The following is a 20,540-nucleotide window of genomic DNA, read 5'->3' as shown; positions in this document are numbered from 1 at the left end:
CATCGAGTATAGATTTAAGTGTCAGGAAGTCGTTTCTGAAAGCATTTGTATGGAGTGTAGCCACGTATGAAAGTGAAACGTGGACGATAAATAGTTTAGACAAGAAGAGAATAGAAGCTTTCAAAATGTGGTACTACAGAAGAATGCCGAAGATTTGATGGGTAGATCACGTAACTAATGTGGAGGTACTGAATAGAATTGGAAGAAGATAAATATGTGACACAACATGACTAGAAGGAGGGATCGGTTGGTAGGACATGTTCTGAGGCATGAAGGGATCACCAATTTAGTTCTGGAGGGTAGCGTGGAGGGTAAAAATCGTAGAGGGAGACCAAGAAATGAATACGCTAAGCAGATTCAGAAGGATTTAGGTTGCAGTAGGTACTGGGAGATGAAGAAGCTTGCACGGGGCAGAGTAGCATGGAGAGCTGCATCAAACCACTCTCTGGACTGAAGACCACAGCAACAACAACAACTATTATTGATAACCTCGAAGGAAACGATATCAAACGTTAACCGAGCAAGGACGTTGATGGTGATCTTGATGTAATCAGTGGGGATTGTCTTCACTTCAGTAATGCATGTTACGCCGGTTAACCGTACCGTGGTTTGTGAACGTAGACTCAGCGGAAAATGGTACCTCGGCAAAGGAAGTTCGTGTCGTTTGTGTTTTTTGACGAGGCGATTCACAAAATACTACCCGGTTATGGAAATCGGCACCATGAAGTTCTTGATGCAGTGACATGTGGTATGAATGAGACTTACGACGACGCAGTATTGTGAAAATGCTACCTATTGACATACCGGAATCACGGTGTAATTGCCCGGCGCTTATCCGCGGGTTGTGGTGCACTGCCGCTAGTACAGCTATTTCATTAGCTTCTCCTGTAACACGTTTGCTTCGTTTCCTTTCGCCGGTCTGTGCGCTGACATCAGGCAGAAAGGCGTTCACGCCCTTGTAAAAGAACGAAAGGAACTACCTTCACATACAAGGCAACAGCAGCCTCAATATTATTCCTACATTCTCCATAAAGCAGGAGCATTTCTTTTTTTGTTTTGTTTTGTGGTTGCAACATGCGTTGTCCACTCGCAAGTCTGTTCTCCAAATGGTAGGTAGGTGTGCAGACTATAAACACTGCGCAAGTGTTGTAATGACGACCATGCCGCTTGGAACCTGTGGAATGGTACATTAGCTTATTTGTTTGAGTTGTAAATATTTGTCATGTATTGCTGTTTTTCTGACATGCTCTACATCCTGGAGCACCTCCTCACTATGGATCAATTGGAATGAAAGGAAATCTAATATAATGTAATCTTTAGAGCCGCTCTCTGTCCTACGTCTACACGATACGTGAGAGCTCCGGTACACTGCCTGTTATGATAGGTCGTAGTTCGCTACACGGCCACGGTGGCGCGTCGAGTGGTCCCTTGTTCAATACGTTGAAGGAATAAACGTTGCGAATGGGTTCCCAATTAGGAGTTACGAAGTACTGGCTATCCAGTAGCTGCACCCTTGTTCAATACCCCCGTCATGATTCTCCTGTTGCCTCAAAGAATTGTGTGTGCAAATGATCCAGTACACTGAAAACTTTGAGGAATGTCAGCTGTGTTCATTACTCGTGATTTGTACAGTATAACACTACTGCATCATTAAGATATATGTGACATGTACAGTACATCCTGTAGAGCGCTCGTAAGCTCCAAACACACACACACACACACACACACACACACACACATCCTGTAAACAATATTCTCTCTATAATTATGAAAGGTAAAGAGATCTGTTTGCATTGGCTACAGAAGCACTATGCAAGTCTTCCTCACAACATGGTCTAGAAATCGAACATCAGCTATCTCGTAGAAGCACAAATTCTGCCCACAAGAAAGATATTTATTGTGCTGGTGATTCTAATACCTACTTAACATAACACTAAATAATTCTCACGTACTGATGGTTCAAATGGCAATGAGCACTATGGGACTTAACTACTGTGGTCATCAGTCCCCTAGAATTTAGAACTACTTAAACCTAACTAACCGAAGGACATCACACACATCCATGCCCGAGGCAGGATTCGAACCTGCGACGTAGCAGTCGCGCGGTTCCAGTCTGTAGCGGCTAGAACCGCTAGACCACCGCGGCAGGCTCGTACTGATCCTAAATGACCAATATTGGTTTATTTACTCATAACTGTTGCAGCCATTAAATCTACCATGACACAAGCCAGTTTTTGCTGTAGATAATCGCTTTTATGCACATCAGTATGTCCATTTGTTCGAACTTGTTGAATGTTATTGTGCTATCCAGTCGATCAATGGCTCAAAATCTAGTACGAATTGGGTTCTTTGGGGGAAGAGACCAAACAGCGAGGACATCGGTCTCATTGGATTAGGTAAGGATGGGAAGGAAGTCGGCTGTCTCCTTTCAAAGGTACCATCCCGGAATTTGCTTGAAGCGATTTAGAGAAATCACGGAAAACCTAAGTCAGGATGGCCGGACGTGGGATTGTACCGTCTTCCTCCAGAATGCGAGCCCAGTGTGCTAACCACTGCGCCATCTCGCTCGGTGAAAATCTAGTATGAAAATAAAATATGTTGATACTGAGGTGTATAATGCACGACAATGTGATTATTTAACGCAAGCAACAATAAAATTAAAGTAATAAAAAAAACTGTTGTGTACATTGTCCCGCATAGTCAGCGCGTACACAACTTCCCCACTAGAGCGCGCCCCGCTAAGCACAACAGCGCTGGCGCAGCGCTCGTCCGTCTCCGCTGTACCAGATGGCGCTGTCATAAAGACGGACCAAATTCTGCTTCCGCCGATACGCGTATTAATATGTAACGCAGCCAATGAGATTACTGCTAACGTAGAACCTTTTCTCCTCGCGGATCACACTCGCGCAGTGATACCTGAACGCGCGAGGTATTATAACGGGTGTACAGACCGCCGATCAGTCAGTCTGACCTCTTCCTATCGTCCAATCTGCCTCACCTCCATGTTCAGTAAGGTCTTCGAGGCTGTCCTCTCTCGCCGTATTCACCGCCACCTTAACCAGCACCGCCTCCTTCCTCTTACCCAATGTGGCTTCCGGCCATCCTTCTCCACCGACGACCAGCTCCTTCACCTTACCAACCTTCTTTCCCTCCAACTTAACTCCCGTCGCTCCGCTATCTTTGTTTCCCTTGATCTCCAGAACGCCTATGACCGTGTCTGGCATCCCGGGCTCCTCTTCAAACTTCAGACCTATGCTCTCCCCATCAACTTCGTCCGTCTCGTTGCTTCCTTCCTCTCCCATTGTCCCTCCTATGTGACTATCCACAATTTCAACTCTCGTACTTTCTACCCTTCTGCTGGCGTGGCCCAAGGTTCTGTCCTTTCCCCTCTCCTCTATCTCCTGTACACTGCTGATATGCCCAAACCTCACCCTCCTGTTCATCTTCTCCAGTTCGCTGATGACACCGCGTTCCTAGCCCTTTATCCTACCCTTCAACGGTCCCAACGTACCCTCCAAACCCACCTTGACCAATTCACCGCTTGGTGCAACCAGTGGTTCCTCCGTGTTAATCCCTCCAAGACCCAGGCGATCATCATAGGCCGCACCACCCGCTCCTTCCGCCTCCATGATTTCCACCCCACCATTTATGGCCGTCCTATCCACCTCACTCCTACCCTCAAATACCTTGGCCTCACACTGGACCGCCACCTCACCTGGACTCCCCATCTTCTTACCATCCAAAACAAAGCCCACAAACGCCTCCGCCTCCTGAAACTCCTGTCCGGCCGGACGTGGGGTCTGCATCCTTCCACCATCCTTCACATCTACAAATCCTTGATCCGCCCCATCCTCTGTTATGCCAGCGTCGCTTGGATTTCCGCCCCTCCCCGGTTCTATAAAGCCCTCCAAATCCTCGAACGCCATGCGCTCCGCCTCGCCTTCCGCATCCGCCTTCCGTCCCCCACACGCATCCTCTACGACCCCATCCCCTTCCCCCACCTTCTCCTTTTCCTTGAACACTTCCACACACTGCAAATTGTCCGCCGCCTTGATCCCCCTCACCCCCTGGTGTCTCCCTTCCTCTCCATCACCAACCACTTGCCGCGTCCTTACCGTTGTGTCCCACCCTCTCTCCATCTCCACACCCTCCATCTCCTTTCCCAACACAACTTCCACAGTCTACCCCTCCTGGATGATGAGCTTCGCCCTGATATCTACCCTTCCTACCAACTCTAACCCCTTCTTCCTGCCTCCTCCTCTGGGCTCCCTTTCCTCCCCCTCTCTCCTCCTGAGCGGCTTCCCCATCCTACTCCCCCTCCATCTCTTGTGCTCCCTTTCAGTGTCTCTGCGCTCCCTCCTGCCCTGTCTTCCCTCTTCCTCTCCCACCCCACGTGTCTCCTGCCTCTTCGTGAACCCACTGATGTCCCTCCTCTCTTCATCCCGCCGCTTCCCCAGCTGCCCCTTGCTCTCCCCTCCTTTTCCATACTCTCTGACCTTTCCCCTCGGCAGGTCCCACCTGGCAGTTTTTATTGTTCATCGTGTGTGCTCCAAGTGGGTTTTAAGTGTGTTGTTCCAGAGTGTTTTTACTACTGTGGCCGACTTTTGACTTGTGCCTGCGCATTCACTGTCTTCTCTGTGTTTTAAGAATCGCCAATTGTGTTTTTTAACTTTCTGGTGACTTTTTTTTTAACTGTCCCCCCAGTAACGTCTGCATCTCAGTGTATATTTTACCTCCATTTTCTCCCCTTACTCTGTTCTATGTTCCCCTTTTTTATCTGCTTATGTATGTACCATTTTATTCTTGTTTTAGTTGTAGTGTCACTCGGCTGAAGAACGGCGGATTGTGCCGCTGACAGCCCTCCCCTGCCCATATGGGGCAGGGGAATGAAATCACAATACAGAAAAAAAATCTGTCAGTCTGCATTTATCTGCACCAGTCTGTACCAGTCTACATTAGTCTGCATTAGTCTGCACCAGTCTATAATCAAGTTTCAGTCTGTGCCTAATATGATTACTATATTCCTGTACGTAGCCATGAAGATAAATGACTAGACACTTTTTCAAGTATCAGAGATATGAGAGAATAAGATTAACGTACCAAGACCAAAACAACTTCAGATTGTCAATTGTAAATAGCATCCAGAACCAAGTTAAGTTATTTTTATTTGTTAATGTTTTAATAAATGTGTGTGAAAATTAATCAAGTTCTCTTTAAAGTTGGTCACCGTCAATCTGCTACTCTAAGCGTGTAAGTGTCATTTCTATCGTGTGACCTAACGGCAGAAGATAAACACGTCACGATAAGACCACGAGACATATTGCTGACAGTCGCCTACTTCGTTAGAGCGACAAGTCAAATAATCTGATGGTGTGTGTGTACCGAAGGTCTTACAGTACTCGCACCACAAAAAAGTAAGGAATTAAACGAACAACCACAATAAGGAATTAAATGAACAACCACAATAAATTAATCAAATAACATTAGATGAGCAATATCTGAGAAAGTCAATAAAATTCTGCCTACATCTCATTTGTTGTTGTTGTGGTCTTCAGTCCTGAGACTGGTTTGAGCTGCTCTCCATGCTACTCTATCCTGTGCAAGCTTCTTCATCTCCCAGTACATGCTGCAACCTACATCCTTCTGAATCTGCTTAGTGCAGTTATCTCTTGGTCTCCCTCTACGATTTTTACCCTCCACGCTGCCCTCCAACACTAAATTGGTGATCCCTTGATGCCTCAGAACATGTCCTACCAACCGATCACTTCTTCTGGTCAAGTTGTGCCACAAACTTCTCTTCTCCCAAATCCTATTCAATACTTCCTCATTAGTTATGTGATCTACCCATCTAATATTCAACATTCTTCTGTAGCACCACATTTCGAAAGCTTCTATTCTCTTGTTCAAACCATTTATCGTCCATGTTTCACTTCCATACATGGCTACACTCCATACAAATGCTTTCAGAAACGACTTCCTGACCATTAAATCTATACTCGATGTTAACAAATTTCTCTTCTTTAGAAGGGCTTTCCTTGCCATTGCCAGTCTACATTTTATATCCTCTCTACTTCGACTATCATCAGTTATTTTGTTCCCCAAATAGCAAAACTCCTTTACTACTTTAAGTGTCTCATTTCCTAATCTAATTCCCTCAGCATCACCCGACTTAATTCGACTACATTCCATTATCCTCGTTTTGGTTTTGTTGATGTTCACCTTACATCCTTCTTTCAAGGCACTATCCACTCCGTTCAACTGCTCTTCCAAATCCTTTGCTGTCTCTGACGAATTACGATGTCATCGGCGAACCTCAAAGTTTTTATTTCTTCTCCATGGATTTTAATACCTAATCCAAATTTTTCTTTTGTTTCCTTCACTGCTTGCTCAATATACAGATTGAATAACATCGGGGAGAGACTACAACACTGTCTCACTCCATTCCCGACCACTGCTTCCCTTTCATGTCCCTCAACTCTTATAACAGCCATCTGGTTTCTGTACAAATTGTAAATAGCCTTTCGCTCCCTGTATTTTACCCTTTTACCCCTGCCACCTTCATAATTTGAAAGAGAGTATTCCAGACATTTCATTTATAAAAATTATTAATGGAATTTTTGCTGAAATTAGCTGATAAAAGGACAGGGGGGGTCCTATCCAAGACTGTGTAAGATATTTGATATTTATAATGAAATCATGCAAAATAGAGAGTAGGTCTCTAGCTGAACAGTGGGTTGACTTCCCATCAGAAAATAATGTGTATTCTAACAAAATATAGCTTCACTGACGTCAGCAAACTTCGACCACCACACTGTTGCTGGGCAAGAAGTAAATGGGACATAACACACACCCACTAGAAGAAATTCTTCTCGTCTGTGTGGCTAGAGGTAAGTACGTCACTGCCGTTAGGTGACTACTGTGAACGCGACTTTTTGTCTCTCCTGTCAATCACTCTTCTGTACTCTGGCTTCAAGTGTGAGGTCACAACTTGCAGAAAAGAGCAACGCGTCACAGAAGGAAGTATCCCGATCTACTTGACTGCCACATCCATCAGTTCGTTACATGGAATAACCACTCTAAGATCCTCACATGTTTTCTGCTATCGTAAGGAATTCACCTCTACTGTACTGGGACAAACATGAATGAATGCACTCCAGAGTAGTGAATAAGATCATTCACTCTGTGTTTAGTTTTTCTCTGCCTCGTGATGACTGGGTGTTGTGTGCTGTCCTTAGGTTAGTTAGGTTTAAGTAGTTCTAAGTTCTAGGGGACTGATGACCATAGATGTTAAGTCCCACAGTGCTCAGAGCCATCTGTGTTTAGTTTTATCTGTGGTTGGCTTGCTGCTCTGTCACTTGTGCAACGATGGGATATTCCTATTTGAGGCTTAGTAGCGAACAGTTGAGTTTTCAAAGAATGACACCTGATATCTGTGAGTCTGGGAGATGCTATCTCGAACGCTTTATTATGGAGCTGAAAACTGACATATAAAACTTTCTTGTTCATGAAACCATGCAAAATATAGAGTAAGTCTCTAGCTGAACACTGGGTTGACTTACCATCAGAAAATAATGTGTATTCTAACGAAATGTGGCTTGACTGATAGAAAAGATTTTGGAGAAATTTTAAAGATGTGTTTGTAGTTTCTTTTCATGAGAGAATTTCGCAGTTGTTAGAGTCTCCTTATGTTGTGCAGTTTTTTTTGTCAATAACCAGACTTTGATTTCTCAAAAACGGTTTTCTTTAAGTAAAAGTCGCTTCCATGACTCATGGTAAAGTTCTGAATTTTCATCATGTGTCCATTGTACCTTATTCCACACGAAGGCACAAACTGTTTCTGACAAAAAAAAGAATATATTATTTATCTTTAGCTGTTTCATCTGTTGACTTGTTTGCAGGCCGGTGTGGCCGAGCAGTTCTAGGCGCTACAGTCTGTAACCGCGCGACCGCTACGGTCGTAGGTTCGAATCCTGCCTCGGGCATGGATGTGTGTGATGCCCTTAGGTTAGTTAGGTTTAAGTAGTTCTAAGTTTTAAGGAACTGATCACCTCAGAAATTAAGTCTCATAGTGCTCAAAGCCATTTTTTTTTTTTTGACTTGCTTTTGCTTTCGAGAACGTCAGTACTCCAGACACGCAAAAACGAAACATGCTGACCAAGAGGTACATCACTTATAATTCAGGACAGCTCTCAAAAAATGGTTCAAATGGCTCTGAGCAGTATGGGACTTAACTTCTGAGGTCATCAGTTCCCTAGAACGTAAAACTACTTAAACCTAACCAACCTAAGGACATTACACACATCCATGCCCGAGGCAGGATTCGAACCTACGACCGTAGCGGTCTCGCGGTTCCAGACTGTAGCGCCTAGAACCGCTCGGCCACCTGGCCGGCGACAGCTCTCATCTTGCATTACTGTGCAAACAGTGTGTAGTCAGGATTGTAAGGTGTCGTGCTGGCAACTACATTAATTTTTGGTGAACGAAATTGGTAATGTCAGCATCCGGCCACCCCTTAAACTAACATTGCCACAGCCGATTGACCATGTCGACCCTGCGTAAAGAAAGAAAGAAAGAAAGGTATTGGTAATGTCAAACAGCTGTTGTCTTCCGAGGAGAGCAGTAATTTACCCACCATCCTTGACCCAGTGGGAACACTGTTTCCCATCTGATCAACTAAGTTAAGCGTTGCAGGGCTCTGCTAGCACTTGGATGGTTGTCAGTTCTCTCTGCCGAGCGCTGTTGGCAAGTAGGGTACACGCAACCCTTGTGAGGCCAATTGAGAAGCTACTTGATGGGGAAGTAACAGCTCCGGTGACGAAAACTGTCAACGGCCGAGAGAGTGGTGTGCTGGCCACATTCCCCTCCGAATCTGCAGCAAGCCAGGCCTGTGGCCTGAGAATGACACGTCGGTCGGTGGGTTCCGTTGGGCCCTAACGCCTGTTCGGGCGGAGTTTAGTTTTAGAGCAGTAATTTATTTTTGTGGATATTTTTAGCCTAACATTACACTTCATATCGCGCAGCGTTCGTAATGTGCTTCGGTATTGAGTTTTAGTAACACACTTTTAAAAAAAGTTATTCATCACCTCGGTTCCGAGAGTTCCGGAACCTGTAATGATAATTGGAGTAGAGATCAACATAAACATGATTTCCGTCCTTTTTACTGCTCGTGAAATCCACACATTGCATGTTGTACAATCATAGAGCGAGACCTTCAGAGGGGGTAGTCCAGACTGTTGCACACACCGGTACCTCTAATACCCAGTAGCACGTCCTCTTCCATTGACGCATGCCTGTATTCGTCGTGGCATACTATCCACAAGTTCATCAAGGCACTGTTGATCCAGATTGTCCCACTCCTCAACGGCGGTTCGGCGTAGATTCCTCAGAGTGGTTGGCGGGTCACGTCGTTCATAAACAGCCCTTATCAATCTACCCAGGCGTGTTCGATAGGGTTCATGTCTGGAGAACATGCTGGCCACGCTAGTGGAGCGACGCCGTTATCCTGAAGGAAGTCATTCACAAGATGTGCACGATGGCGGCGCGAATTGTCGTCCATGGAGACAATACCTCGGCAATATGCTGCCGATATAGTTGCACTATCGGTCGGAGGATGGCATTCACGTATCGTACAGCCGTTGCGGCACCTTCCACGACCACCAACGGTGTACGTCAGCCCCACGTAATATCAACCCAAAACATCATGGAACCTCCACCTTGCTGCATTCGCTGGACAGTGTGTCTGAGGCATTCAGCCTGACCGGGTTGCCTCCAAGCACGTCTCTGGCGATTGTCTGGTTGAAGGCATATACGACACTCATCGGTGAAGAGAACGTGATGCCAATCTTGAGCGGTCCGTTCGGCATGTCGTTTCGTCCATCTGTACCTTGCTGCATGGTGTCGTGGTTGCAAAGATGGACCTCGCCATGGACGTTGGGAGTGAAGTTGAGCATCATGCAGTCTATTGCGCAGAGTTTGAGCCGTAACACTACGTCCTGTGACTGCGCGAAAAGCATTATTCAACATGTTGGCTTTGCTGGCAGTGTTCCACCGAGCCATAATCCGTAGCTAGCGGTCGTCCACTGCAGTAGTAGCCCTTGGGCGACGTGAACGAGCTATGTCATCGACAGTTCCTGTCTCTCTGTATCTTCAAATGGTTCAAATGGCTGTGAGCACTATGGGACTTAACATCTGAGGTCAAAGTTCCCTAGAACTTATAACGACTTAAACCTAACTAACCTAAGGACGTCACACACATCCATGCACGAGGCAGGATTCGAAATGCGACCGTAGCCGTCGCGCGGTTCCAGACTGAAGTGCTTACAACCGCACTGCCACACCGGCCGGCTCTCTGTATCTACTTCATGTCCTAACAACATCACTTTGGTTCACTCCGAGACGCCTGGACATTTCCCAAGTTGAGAGCCGTTCCTGGCACAAAGTAACAATGCGCTCGCGATCGAACGGCGGTATTGACCGTCTATGCATGGTTAACCACAGACAACACTAGCATCTACCTCCTTCCTGATGGAATCACTGGAACGTATCGGCTGTCGGACCTCGTCCGTCTAATAGGCGCTGCTCATGCATGGTTGTTTACATCTTTGGGCGGGTTTAATGATATCCCTGAACAGTCAAACGGACTGTGTCTGTGATACAGTATCCATAGTCAACGTATATCTTCAGGATTTCTGCGAACTGGGGTGATGCAAAACTTTTTTTGATGTGTGAATATAGTTTTAATTAAGGACACGATTAGTCTTTTGGCATTTTTTTGGAGTCATTTTCTTTATTTGAAATTTTGCATTTCATGAAATTTAAAGTTTTATTTCATGACTCTGTTCACATGTTGAACACAGGGCCAACCAAGGTCAGTTTTGTTCAGTAATTGTGTGCAATAACTAATATACGTGTTACATGAGGAGAAAGGTTTCGAAATCAATTAATTCAGTTTTATTTTAGACAAACAATACTTTATACAAAGCTAACAACACATGTCCTGGTATCATGCGGAAGATCATGTTATTTACCAGAATGAGTAGGTGAAGGAGGATTTTCTAAATATTCAAAACTGGTTTCATGGGAGAGTGCTTGTTCTTGATGCCTAAAAAAGCACTCATGAAATCTGGACTGAGGGCAAATTTTGTTGCTGGAATACATCAGGTCAAGTGGTCTCAAGATGATATTGCTTCTGTTACCATTCGTATTGTCGAAGTACGAGGGTCGTTCAATAAGCAATGCCCCACATTTTTTTAAAGAGCATTTAATATACATAGACAAATATCCTTGTTAGTGCTTCACGTTTGATGTTTGTTCTGAGCGCCGATGAGGTTTCGAACAGTTCTGTCTGAAGGCAGAGCCGCAGTACGGCGTCAAAATGGCGTCTACATACGACTCACGTTACATGCAGCGTGCTGTTATCCAATTCTTGTGTGCAGAAAAAGAAACGGTGGTGAACATCCATAAACGTTTGTGTGCAGTGTATGGCGATGCCGGGGTTGATAGCAGTACAGTTGGGCGGTGGGTAAAGAAAGTTACAGCCTCAGGATATGCAGAAACAGAGCTCCGTGATCAGCCGTGCTCGGAACGTCTTGCCACAGCCACTGCTCCAGACACACTGAATCGTGCGGATGCCATTATTCGTGCCGACCGGCGCATCGCAACTCGACAATTGGCTCTACAGCTGTCGGTCGGCAGTGGAAATGCGTCTGCAGTGATCAAGACTCTCGGATATTCAAAGAGGTACTCACGATGGGTTCCACGAATGGTCACAGCGGACCATTCGATTCAAATAAAGGCCTTTCCATCTGAAATGTTGGAGTGTTTTGAGACAGACGGAGAGGCCTTTCTCTACGGGGAACACAATCTGAAAATGACGAGAGTGTCAGTCGCGCAAGTGAAAACATGGCTGCACCTATAGGACAAGAGTTTTTACCAGCAGGGAATACATGCTCTTTCACAACGTTGCTGTATGGCCATAGAACGTGATTTTTTATTTTACTTATTTATTTATATGTTTATTGTTCCATGGGACCAAATTAAGGAGAAGTCTCCTTGGTCATGGAACGAGTCAATGTTGTTGTTGTTGTTGTTGTGGTCTTCAGTCCTGAGACTGGTTTGATGGAGCTCTCCATGCTACACTGTCCTGTGCAAGCTTCTTCATCTCCCAGTACCTACTGCAAACTACATCCTTCTGAATCTGCTTAGTGCAGTCATCTCTTGGTCTCCCTCTACGATTTTTACCCTCCACGCTGCCCCCCAATGCTAAATTTGTGATCCCTTGATGCCTCAAAACATGTCCTACCAACCGATCCCTTCTTCAAGTTGTGCCACAAACTTCTCTTCTCCCCAATCCTATTCAATGCCTCCTCATTAGTTATGTGATCTATCCACCTTATCTTCAGCATTCTTCTGTAGCGCCACACTTAGAAAGCTTCTATTCTCTTCTTGTCCAAACTATTTATCGTCCATGTTTCACTTCCATACATGGCTACACTCCATACAAATACTTTCAGAAACGACTTCCTGACACTTAAATCTATACTCGATGTTAACAAATTTCTCTCCTTCAGAAACGATTTCCTTGCCATTGCCAGTCTACATTTTATATCCTCATCAGTTATTTTGCTCCCCAAATAGCAAAACTCCTTTACTACTTTAAGTGTCTCATTTCCTAATCTAATTCCCTGAGCATCACCCGACTTAATTCGACTACATTCCATTATCCTCGTTTCGCTTTTGTTGATGTTCACCTTACATCCTCCTTTCAAGGCAGTATCCATTCCGTTCAACTGCTCTTCAAGGTCCTTTGATGTCTCCGACAGAATTACAATGTCATCGGCGAACTTCAAAGTTTTTACTTCTTCTCCATGAATTTTAATACCTACTCGGTATTTTTCTTTCGTTTCCTTTACTGCTTGCTCAATATACAGATTGAATAACATCGGGGAGGGGCTACAACCCTGTCTCACTCGTTTCCCAACCACTGCTTCCCTTTCTTGCCCCTCGACTCTTATAACTGTCATCTGGTTTCTGTACAAATTATAAATAGCCTTTCGCTAACTGTATTTTACCCCTGCCACCTTCAGAATTTGAAGGAGAGTATTCCAGTCAACATTGACAAAAACCTTTCTCCAAGTCTACAAATGCTAGAAACGTAGGTTTGCCTTTTATTAATCTTTCTTCTAAGATAAGTCGTAAGGTCAGTATTGCCTCACGTGTTCCAACATTTCTACGGAATCCATACTGCTCTTCCCCGAGGACCACATCTACCAGTTTTTCCATTCGCCTGAAAAGAATTCGCGTTAGTATTTTGCAGCTGTGACTTATCAAACTGATAGTTCGGTAATTTTCACATCTGTCAGCACCTGCTTTCTTTGGGATTGGAATTATTATATTCTTCTTCACGTCTGAGGGTATTTCGCCTGTCTCATACATCTTGCTCACCAGCTTGTAGACTAGCTCTCCCAGGGCCGTCAGTAGTTCTAATGGAATGTTGTCTACTCCCGGGGCCTTGTTTCGACTCAGGTCCTTCAGTACTCTGTCAAACTGTTCAGGCAGTATCTTATCTCCCATTTCGTTCAAATGGCACTGAGCACTATGGGGCTTAATTTCTGAGGTCATCAGTCCCCTAGAACTTAGAACTACTTAAACCTAACTAACCTAAGGACATCACACACACCCATGCCCGAGGTAGGATTCGAATCTGCGACTGTAGCGGTCACGCGATTCCATCTCCCATTTCGTCTTCATCTACATCCTCTTCCATTTCCATAATATTGTCCTCAATTACATCGCCCTTGTATAAACCCTCTATATACTCCTTTCACCTTTCTGCCTTCCCTTCTTTGCTTAGAACTGGGTTGCCATCTGAGCTCTTGATATTCATACATGTGGTTCTCTTCCCTCCAAAGGTCTCTTTAATTTTCCTGTAGGCAGTATCTATCTTACCCCTAGAGAGATAAGCTTTTACATCCTTACATTTGTCCTCTAGCCATCCCTGCTTAGCCATTTTGCACTTCCTGTCGATCTCATTTTTGAGACGTTTGTATTCCTTTTTGCCTGCTTCTTTTACTGCATTTTTATATTTTCTCCTTTCATCAATTAAATTCAATATTTCTTCTGTTACCCAAATATTTCTAGCAGCCCTCGTTTTTAACCTACTTTATCCTCTGCTGCCTTCATTACTTCATCCCTCAGAGCTACCCATTCTTCTACTGTGTTTCTTTCCCCCATTCCAGTCAATTGTTCCCTTATGCTCTCCTTGAAACTCTGTACAACCTCTGGTCCTTTCAGCTTATCCATATCCCATGTCCTTAAATTCCACCTTTTTGCAGTTTCTTCAGTTTAATGTACAGGTCATAACCAATAGAGTGTGGTCAGTGTCCACATCTGCCCCTGGAAATGTCCTACAATTTAAAACCTGATTCCTAAATCTCTGTCTTACCATTACATAATCTATCTGATACCTTTTAGTATATCCAGGCTTCTTCCATGTATACGACCTTCTTTTATGATTCTTGAACCAAGTGTTAGCTATGAGTAAGTTATGCTCTGTGTAAAATTGTACCAGGGGGCTTCCTCTTTCATTTCTTAGCCCCAATCCATATTCACCCACTATGTTTCCTTCTCTCCCTTTTCCTACTGACGAATTTCAGTCACCCATGACTATTAAATTTTCGTCTCCCTTCACTACCTGAATAATTTCTTTTATCTCATCATACATTTCATCAATTTCTTCGTTATCTGCAGAGGTAGTTGGCATATAAACTTCTACTACTGTAGTAGGCATGGGCTTTGTGTCTATCTTGGCCACAATAATGCGTTCACTATGCTGTTTGTAGTAACTTACCCGCACTCCTACTTTTTTATTCATTATTAAACCTACTCCTGCATTACCCCTATTTGATTTTTTATTTATAACCCTGTATTCACCTGACCAAAAGCCTTGTTCCTCCTGCCACCGAACTTCACTAATTCCTACTATATCTAACTTTAACCTATCCATTTCCCTTTTAAAATTTTCTAACCTACCTGCCCGATTAAGGGATCTGACATTCCACGCTCCGATCCGTAGAACGCCAGTTTTCTTTCTCCTGATAACGACGCCCTCCTGAGTAGTCCCCGCCCGGAGATCCGAATGGGGGACTATTTTACCTCCGGAATATTTTACCCAAGAGGAGGAGTCAATACATGAAATTATAACACGATAGTAGAAACAGATAGAATGAAATATAAGAAACATATTCAGGCGACAAGTTGTAAGTTCAAATAAAGAAAATCAACAATGTAACACTGGAATGTGCTTAATTTTTCAGCTCTTCCAGGAGCTCCTCGACAGAATAGGAGTGAGCCATGAGGAAACTCTTCAGTTTAGACTTAAAAGTGTTTGGGCTACTGCTAAGATTTTTGAGTTCTTGTGGTAGCTTATTGAAAATGGATGTAGCAGAATACTGCAGTCCTTTCTGCACAAGAGTCAAGGAAGTACATTCCACATGCAGATTTGATTTCTGCGTAGTATTAACTGAGCGAAAGCTGCTAACTCTTGGGAATAAGCTAATATTGCTAACAACAAAAGACATTAAAGAATATATATATTGTGAGGGCAATGTCAGAATTCCCAGACTATTGAATAGGGGTCGACAAGAGGTTCTCGAACATACACCACATATAGCTCGAACAGCCCGTTTTTGAGCCAAAAATACCCTTTTTGAATCAGAAGAATTACCCCAAAAAATATTACCATACGACATAAGCGTATGAAACTATGCGTAGCAGACTACTTTTCATGTTAAATTGTCACTTATTTCAGATACTGTTCTAATGGTAAAAAAGCAGCATATAGTTTCTGAACAAGATTCTGAACACTGGCTATCCACAACAGCTTACTATCTGTCCGAACGCCTAGGAACTTGAACTGTTCCGTCTCCCTTATAATATGCCCATTCTGTCTGATCAAAATATCGGTTCTTGTTGAATTGTGAGTTAGAAACTATAAAAACTGAGTCTTACTGTGATTTAGCGCCGCGCCGGATTAGCCGAGCGGTCTATGGCGCTGCAGTCATGGACTGCACGGCTGGTCGCGGCGGAGGTTCGAGTCATCCCTCGGGCATGGGTGTGTGTGTTTGTTCTTAGGATAATTTAGGTTACGTAGTGTGTAAGCTTAGGGACTGATGACCTTAGCAGTTAATTCCCATAAGATTTCACACACATTTGACACTTTTTTTTTATTTAGCTTCAAATTATTTTCGACAAGCCACGAACTTATTTCATGAACTACATTTTTTTATACTGTTTCAGTATTACACACAAGATCCTTCACTACCAAGCTGATGTCATCAGCAAACATAAATATTTTTGAATCACCTGTAATACTAGAAGGCATATCATTTATATAAATAAGAAACAGCAGTGGCCCCAGCACTGACCCCTGGGGAACACCCCCACTTAACAGTACCCCATTGGGACTGAACATCACTACCACTTTCAATATTGCGGAGAAGTACCTTCTGCTTTCTGTTCTTAAAGTAAGAGGCAAACCAATTGTAAGCTACTCCCATTACTCCATAATGGTCCAACTTATGCAGTAATATTTTGTGGTCAACACGGTCAAAAGCCTTCGTTAAATCAAAGAAAACACCTAGCGTTCGAAACCTTTTATTTAATCCGTCCAAAACTTCACAGAGAAAAGAGAATATAGCATTTTCAGTTGTTAAACCATTTCTAAAACCAAACTGTACATTTGACAGCAAATTATGTGAATTTAAGTGCTCCAGTAGCCTTGTATATACAACCCTCTCGATAATTTTAGCAAACAGCGATGGCTTAAAATAGGTTTAAAATTGTCAACAGTATCCCTGTCTCTCTTTTTATAACGTGGCTTCACTACCGAGTACTTTAATCGGTCAGGAAACCGACCACTCCTAAAGGAAAAGTTACAGATATGACTAAGTACTGGGCTAACATACATAAAACAATACTTCAGTATTCTGCTAGGTACCCCGTCATATCCATGAGAGTTTTGGTCTTTAGTGATTACTACACAGAAAAATAGGACATGCACAAGGCATGTTGATGTATGTTGTCACCAAATTCTGACTCTTAACAATAAATGTGTACTGAGAAAAAAATGTGGGGCATTAACTATTGAACGACCCTCGTATTTTTTCCCGTAGTTGTTGCGTAGTTGTCAACAATTGTAGAAGAAAGGTCCGAGTGCGGGTAAGCATACATACAGCTACAGAATTATTACACTAAGATCTACCAAGACTTACTGTTCTTCGGTGATGTTGTCCCTCTGTTCATACATCTTTTGGTAGGAGAAGAGATTGTGGTTGATTTTGGCCTCGCCGCATATGGTGACGGCGGGGAAGGGCAGCTTGCTGACCGGGTAGGAGGACTCTGCGAAGGTGACGATGACCGGCGTCGTGTCCCACTTGTGTTTGGCCTGCCAGATGAAGAAGCAGCAGACGGAGAGGCTCAGCATGAAGGTCAGCACCCAGCACACTCTGCCAACAAAAGGGGGCCACGCCCACCTCAGTGCCGCAGTCGTAGAAAAGCAGGAATATCATCAGGTCGACTCCGAGGTCATTACAGATGTGGAACCTCCCGGTGTACTTTTCAAGCGATCCCACCGGGCGTGGTGGCGGCAGTGGTAATCCACTGGACTCCTACTCGGAAGAATAGCGGTTCAAATCTCAGTGGAGTTCTCCAGATTGGTATTATCCGCGATTTTCTTAAATAGTTTCAGGCAAACGCCGCAAGGGCTCCCTTGAAAAGAACAGGGTCGATTTCCTTCACTATACGTCGCCACTACGAGCTTGTGCTCCACCTCTGGTAACCTTGTCGCCGATGTGTAATGCATATCTGCCTTCCCTTCACTTGTTTAAGCCAATTATTATGCGTATTTATGCGATCGGGGATGCTGAGTAACAGCCAGGCTTCATGTACATTTAACAATTAATCGTCAGCAAGGAGCATTGGAGATGAAATCATAGGAGACAATGTTGTGCAACCTTAGTAGGGACAAGATCCGACTATTCGGGAGTAGGAACTTACAATATGAGACAGTGTTCCGAGACAAACTTCCGTCACAATGCCAGCAAACGTGACGTCAGATCTGCCTAGCAACAATGATCTGAACGCCCATTGGCTGAAAGTTTGGCTATATATGTATATATATATGAAACGAGAGAAGTGTCCTTATTGGATGAGGGAGAAATGGGGGAGGGGTCTCTCTTGTCCTTCGGGAAGACAGGAAGAGCTGGTCGCGAGGAGCCACTCAAAACACACGGTCGAGAAACCGGGGCGACTCTAAAAGAACGGTCGCGAGTACATATTTCAGCTGTTAAACAAACTAGAAAATGAAGTTATTAGTTATCAGAACTCCACGTGTCGTGGGTAGTGTCTGTCATTATGTAAAGTCAGAAAACGGTATTAATGTGTGTAAAGGGTCGAATATAACGCTGTAGTTCATAGCCACCATATTCCAAATTCTGATTCTGTGACGTGTGTGATAAAACCCATTTCTGCATTAAAACAAGTATACTACAAACGTTGTTGACAATTAACAACTGGCATCCCTAAACACTCCACTTCAGCAGGATCACCACCTACATGGAACCTGGCGACTGAGCGCTACTACTGTGAGGCGAGGGACTTACCGAAGCAGCAAGACACCAGGTTAATGATACCGCCAAGAGAAGTGCTTTCTTCTCGCTACAATGCCACTGAAGGTGTTGTAGATGGGACCTGAAAACCTACTCTTGCATCCCCTTTTTCTTTGAAAAGAGCCAACCAGGCTTTTTCCTTAATCGATTTAAGAAAATGAGTGAAAACCAAAATCGTAATGGGTCGACGGTATGAAGACATCATTGGTTGAAACCTATATAACAGGTTTTTGTTTTACTTTATTTCTTGCTTGCTTTCTTTTTTCGTAGCTGTACATGAATTTCTGGTGATACAAAAAATGGCTCTGAGCACTATGGGACTCAACTGCTGTGGTCGTTAGTCCCTTAGAACTTAGAACTACTTAAACCTAACTAACCTAAGGACATCACACACATCCATACCCGAGGCAGGATTCGAACCTGCGACCGTAGCAGTCTCACTGTTCCGGACTGCGCGCCTAGAACCGCGAGACCACCGCGGCCGGCCTCTGGTGATACAGCATAGTGTTAATTTTGTTCTATATTGTAATGAGTAACTCTTTGTTGAAAATAATAATAAGCAAGTGATATTTCCCTTTTGGACGTTAGTAATTAGGTTTTCTCTTCTATTGAATATGTAAAATACACTCCTGGAAATTGAAATAAAAACACCGTGAATTCATTGTCCCAGGAAGGGGAAACTGTATTGACACATTCCTGGGGTCAGATACATCACATGATCACATTGACAGAACCACAGGCACATAGACACAGGCAACAGAGCATGCACAATGTTGGCACTAGTACAGTGTATATCCACCTTTCGCAGCAATGCAGGCTGCTATTCTCCCATGGAGACGATCGTAGAGATGCTGGATGTAGTCCTGTAGAACGGCTTGCCATGCCATTTCCTCCTGGCGCCTCAGTTGGACCAGCGTTCGTGCTGGACGTGCACACCGCGTGAGACGACGCTTCATCCAGTCCCAAACATGCTCAATGGGGGACAGATCCGGAGATCTTGCTGGCCAGGGTAGTTGACTTACACCTTCTAGAGCACGTTGGGTGGCACGGGATACATGCGGACGTGCATTGTCCTGTTGGAACAGCAAGTTCCCTTGCCGGTCTAGGAACGGTAGAACGATGGGTTCGATGACGGTTTGGATGTACCGTGCACTATTCAGTGTCCCCTCGACGATCACTAGAGGTGTACGGCCAGTGTAAGAGATCGCTCCCCACACCATGATGCCGGGTGTTGGCCCTGTGTGCCTCGATCGAATGCAGTCCTGATTGTGGCGCTCACCTGCACGGCGCCAAACACGCATACGACCATCATTGGCACCAAGGCAGAAGCGACTCTCATCGCTGAAGACGACACGTCTCCATTCGTCGCTCCATTCACGCCTGTCGCGACACCACTGGAGGCGGGCTGCACGATGTTGGGGCGTGAGCGGAAGACGGCCTAACGATGTGCGGGACCGTAGCCCAGCTTCATGGAGACGGTTGCGAATGGTCCTCGCCGATACCCCAGGAGCAACAGTGTCCCTAATTTGCTGGGAAGTGGCGGTGCGGTCCTCTGCGGCACTGCGTAGGATCCTACGGTCTTGGCGTGCATCCGTGCGGCGCTGCGGTCCGGTCCCAGGTCGACGGGCACGTGCACCTTCCGCCGACCACTGGCGACAACATCGATGTACTGTGGAGACCTCACGCCCCACGTGTTGAGCAATTCGGCGGTACGTCCACCCGGCCTCCCGCATGCCCACTATACGCCCTCGCTCAAAGTCCGTCAACTGCACATACGGTTCACGTCCACGCTGTCGCGGCATGCTACCAGTGTTAAAGACTGCGATGGAGCTCCGTATGCCACGGCAAACTGGCTGACACTGACGGCGGCGGTGC

The 20,540-nt window shown here is 44.8% G+C and overlaps 1 protein-coding gene across 1 annotated transcript in view; it reads right to left on the bottom strand.

Moving 5' to 3' along the window:
* The window catches only part of LOC126273424 (pickpocket protein 28-like), a 158,946-nt gene that overhangs the window by 111,771 nt on the left and 26,635 nt on the right, over window positions 1-20,540 (bottom strand). Inside the window, exon 3 of the mRNA XM_049976975.1 lies at window positions 17,271-17,504. Within this exon, the coding sequence (XP_049832932.1) occupies window positions 17,271-17,504 (234 nt within the window). The remainder of the gene's footprint in view (window positions 1-17,270; window positions 17,505-20,540) is intronic.

The sequence above is a fragment of the Schistocerca gregaria genome, chromosome 5 (assembly GCF_023897955.1).
Source record: "Schistocerca gregaria isolate iqSchGreg1 chromosome 5, iqSchGreg1.2, whole genome shotgun sequence".
Taxonomy (NCBI): Eukaryota; Metazoa; Arthropoda; class Insecta; order Orthoptera; family Acrididae; genus Schistocerca; species Schistocerca gregaria.
This window is presented reverse-complemented; position numbering and strand designations above follow the sequence as displayed.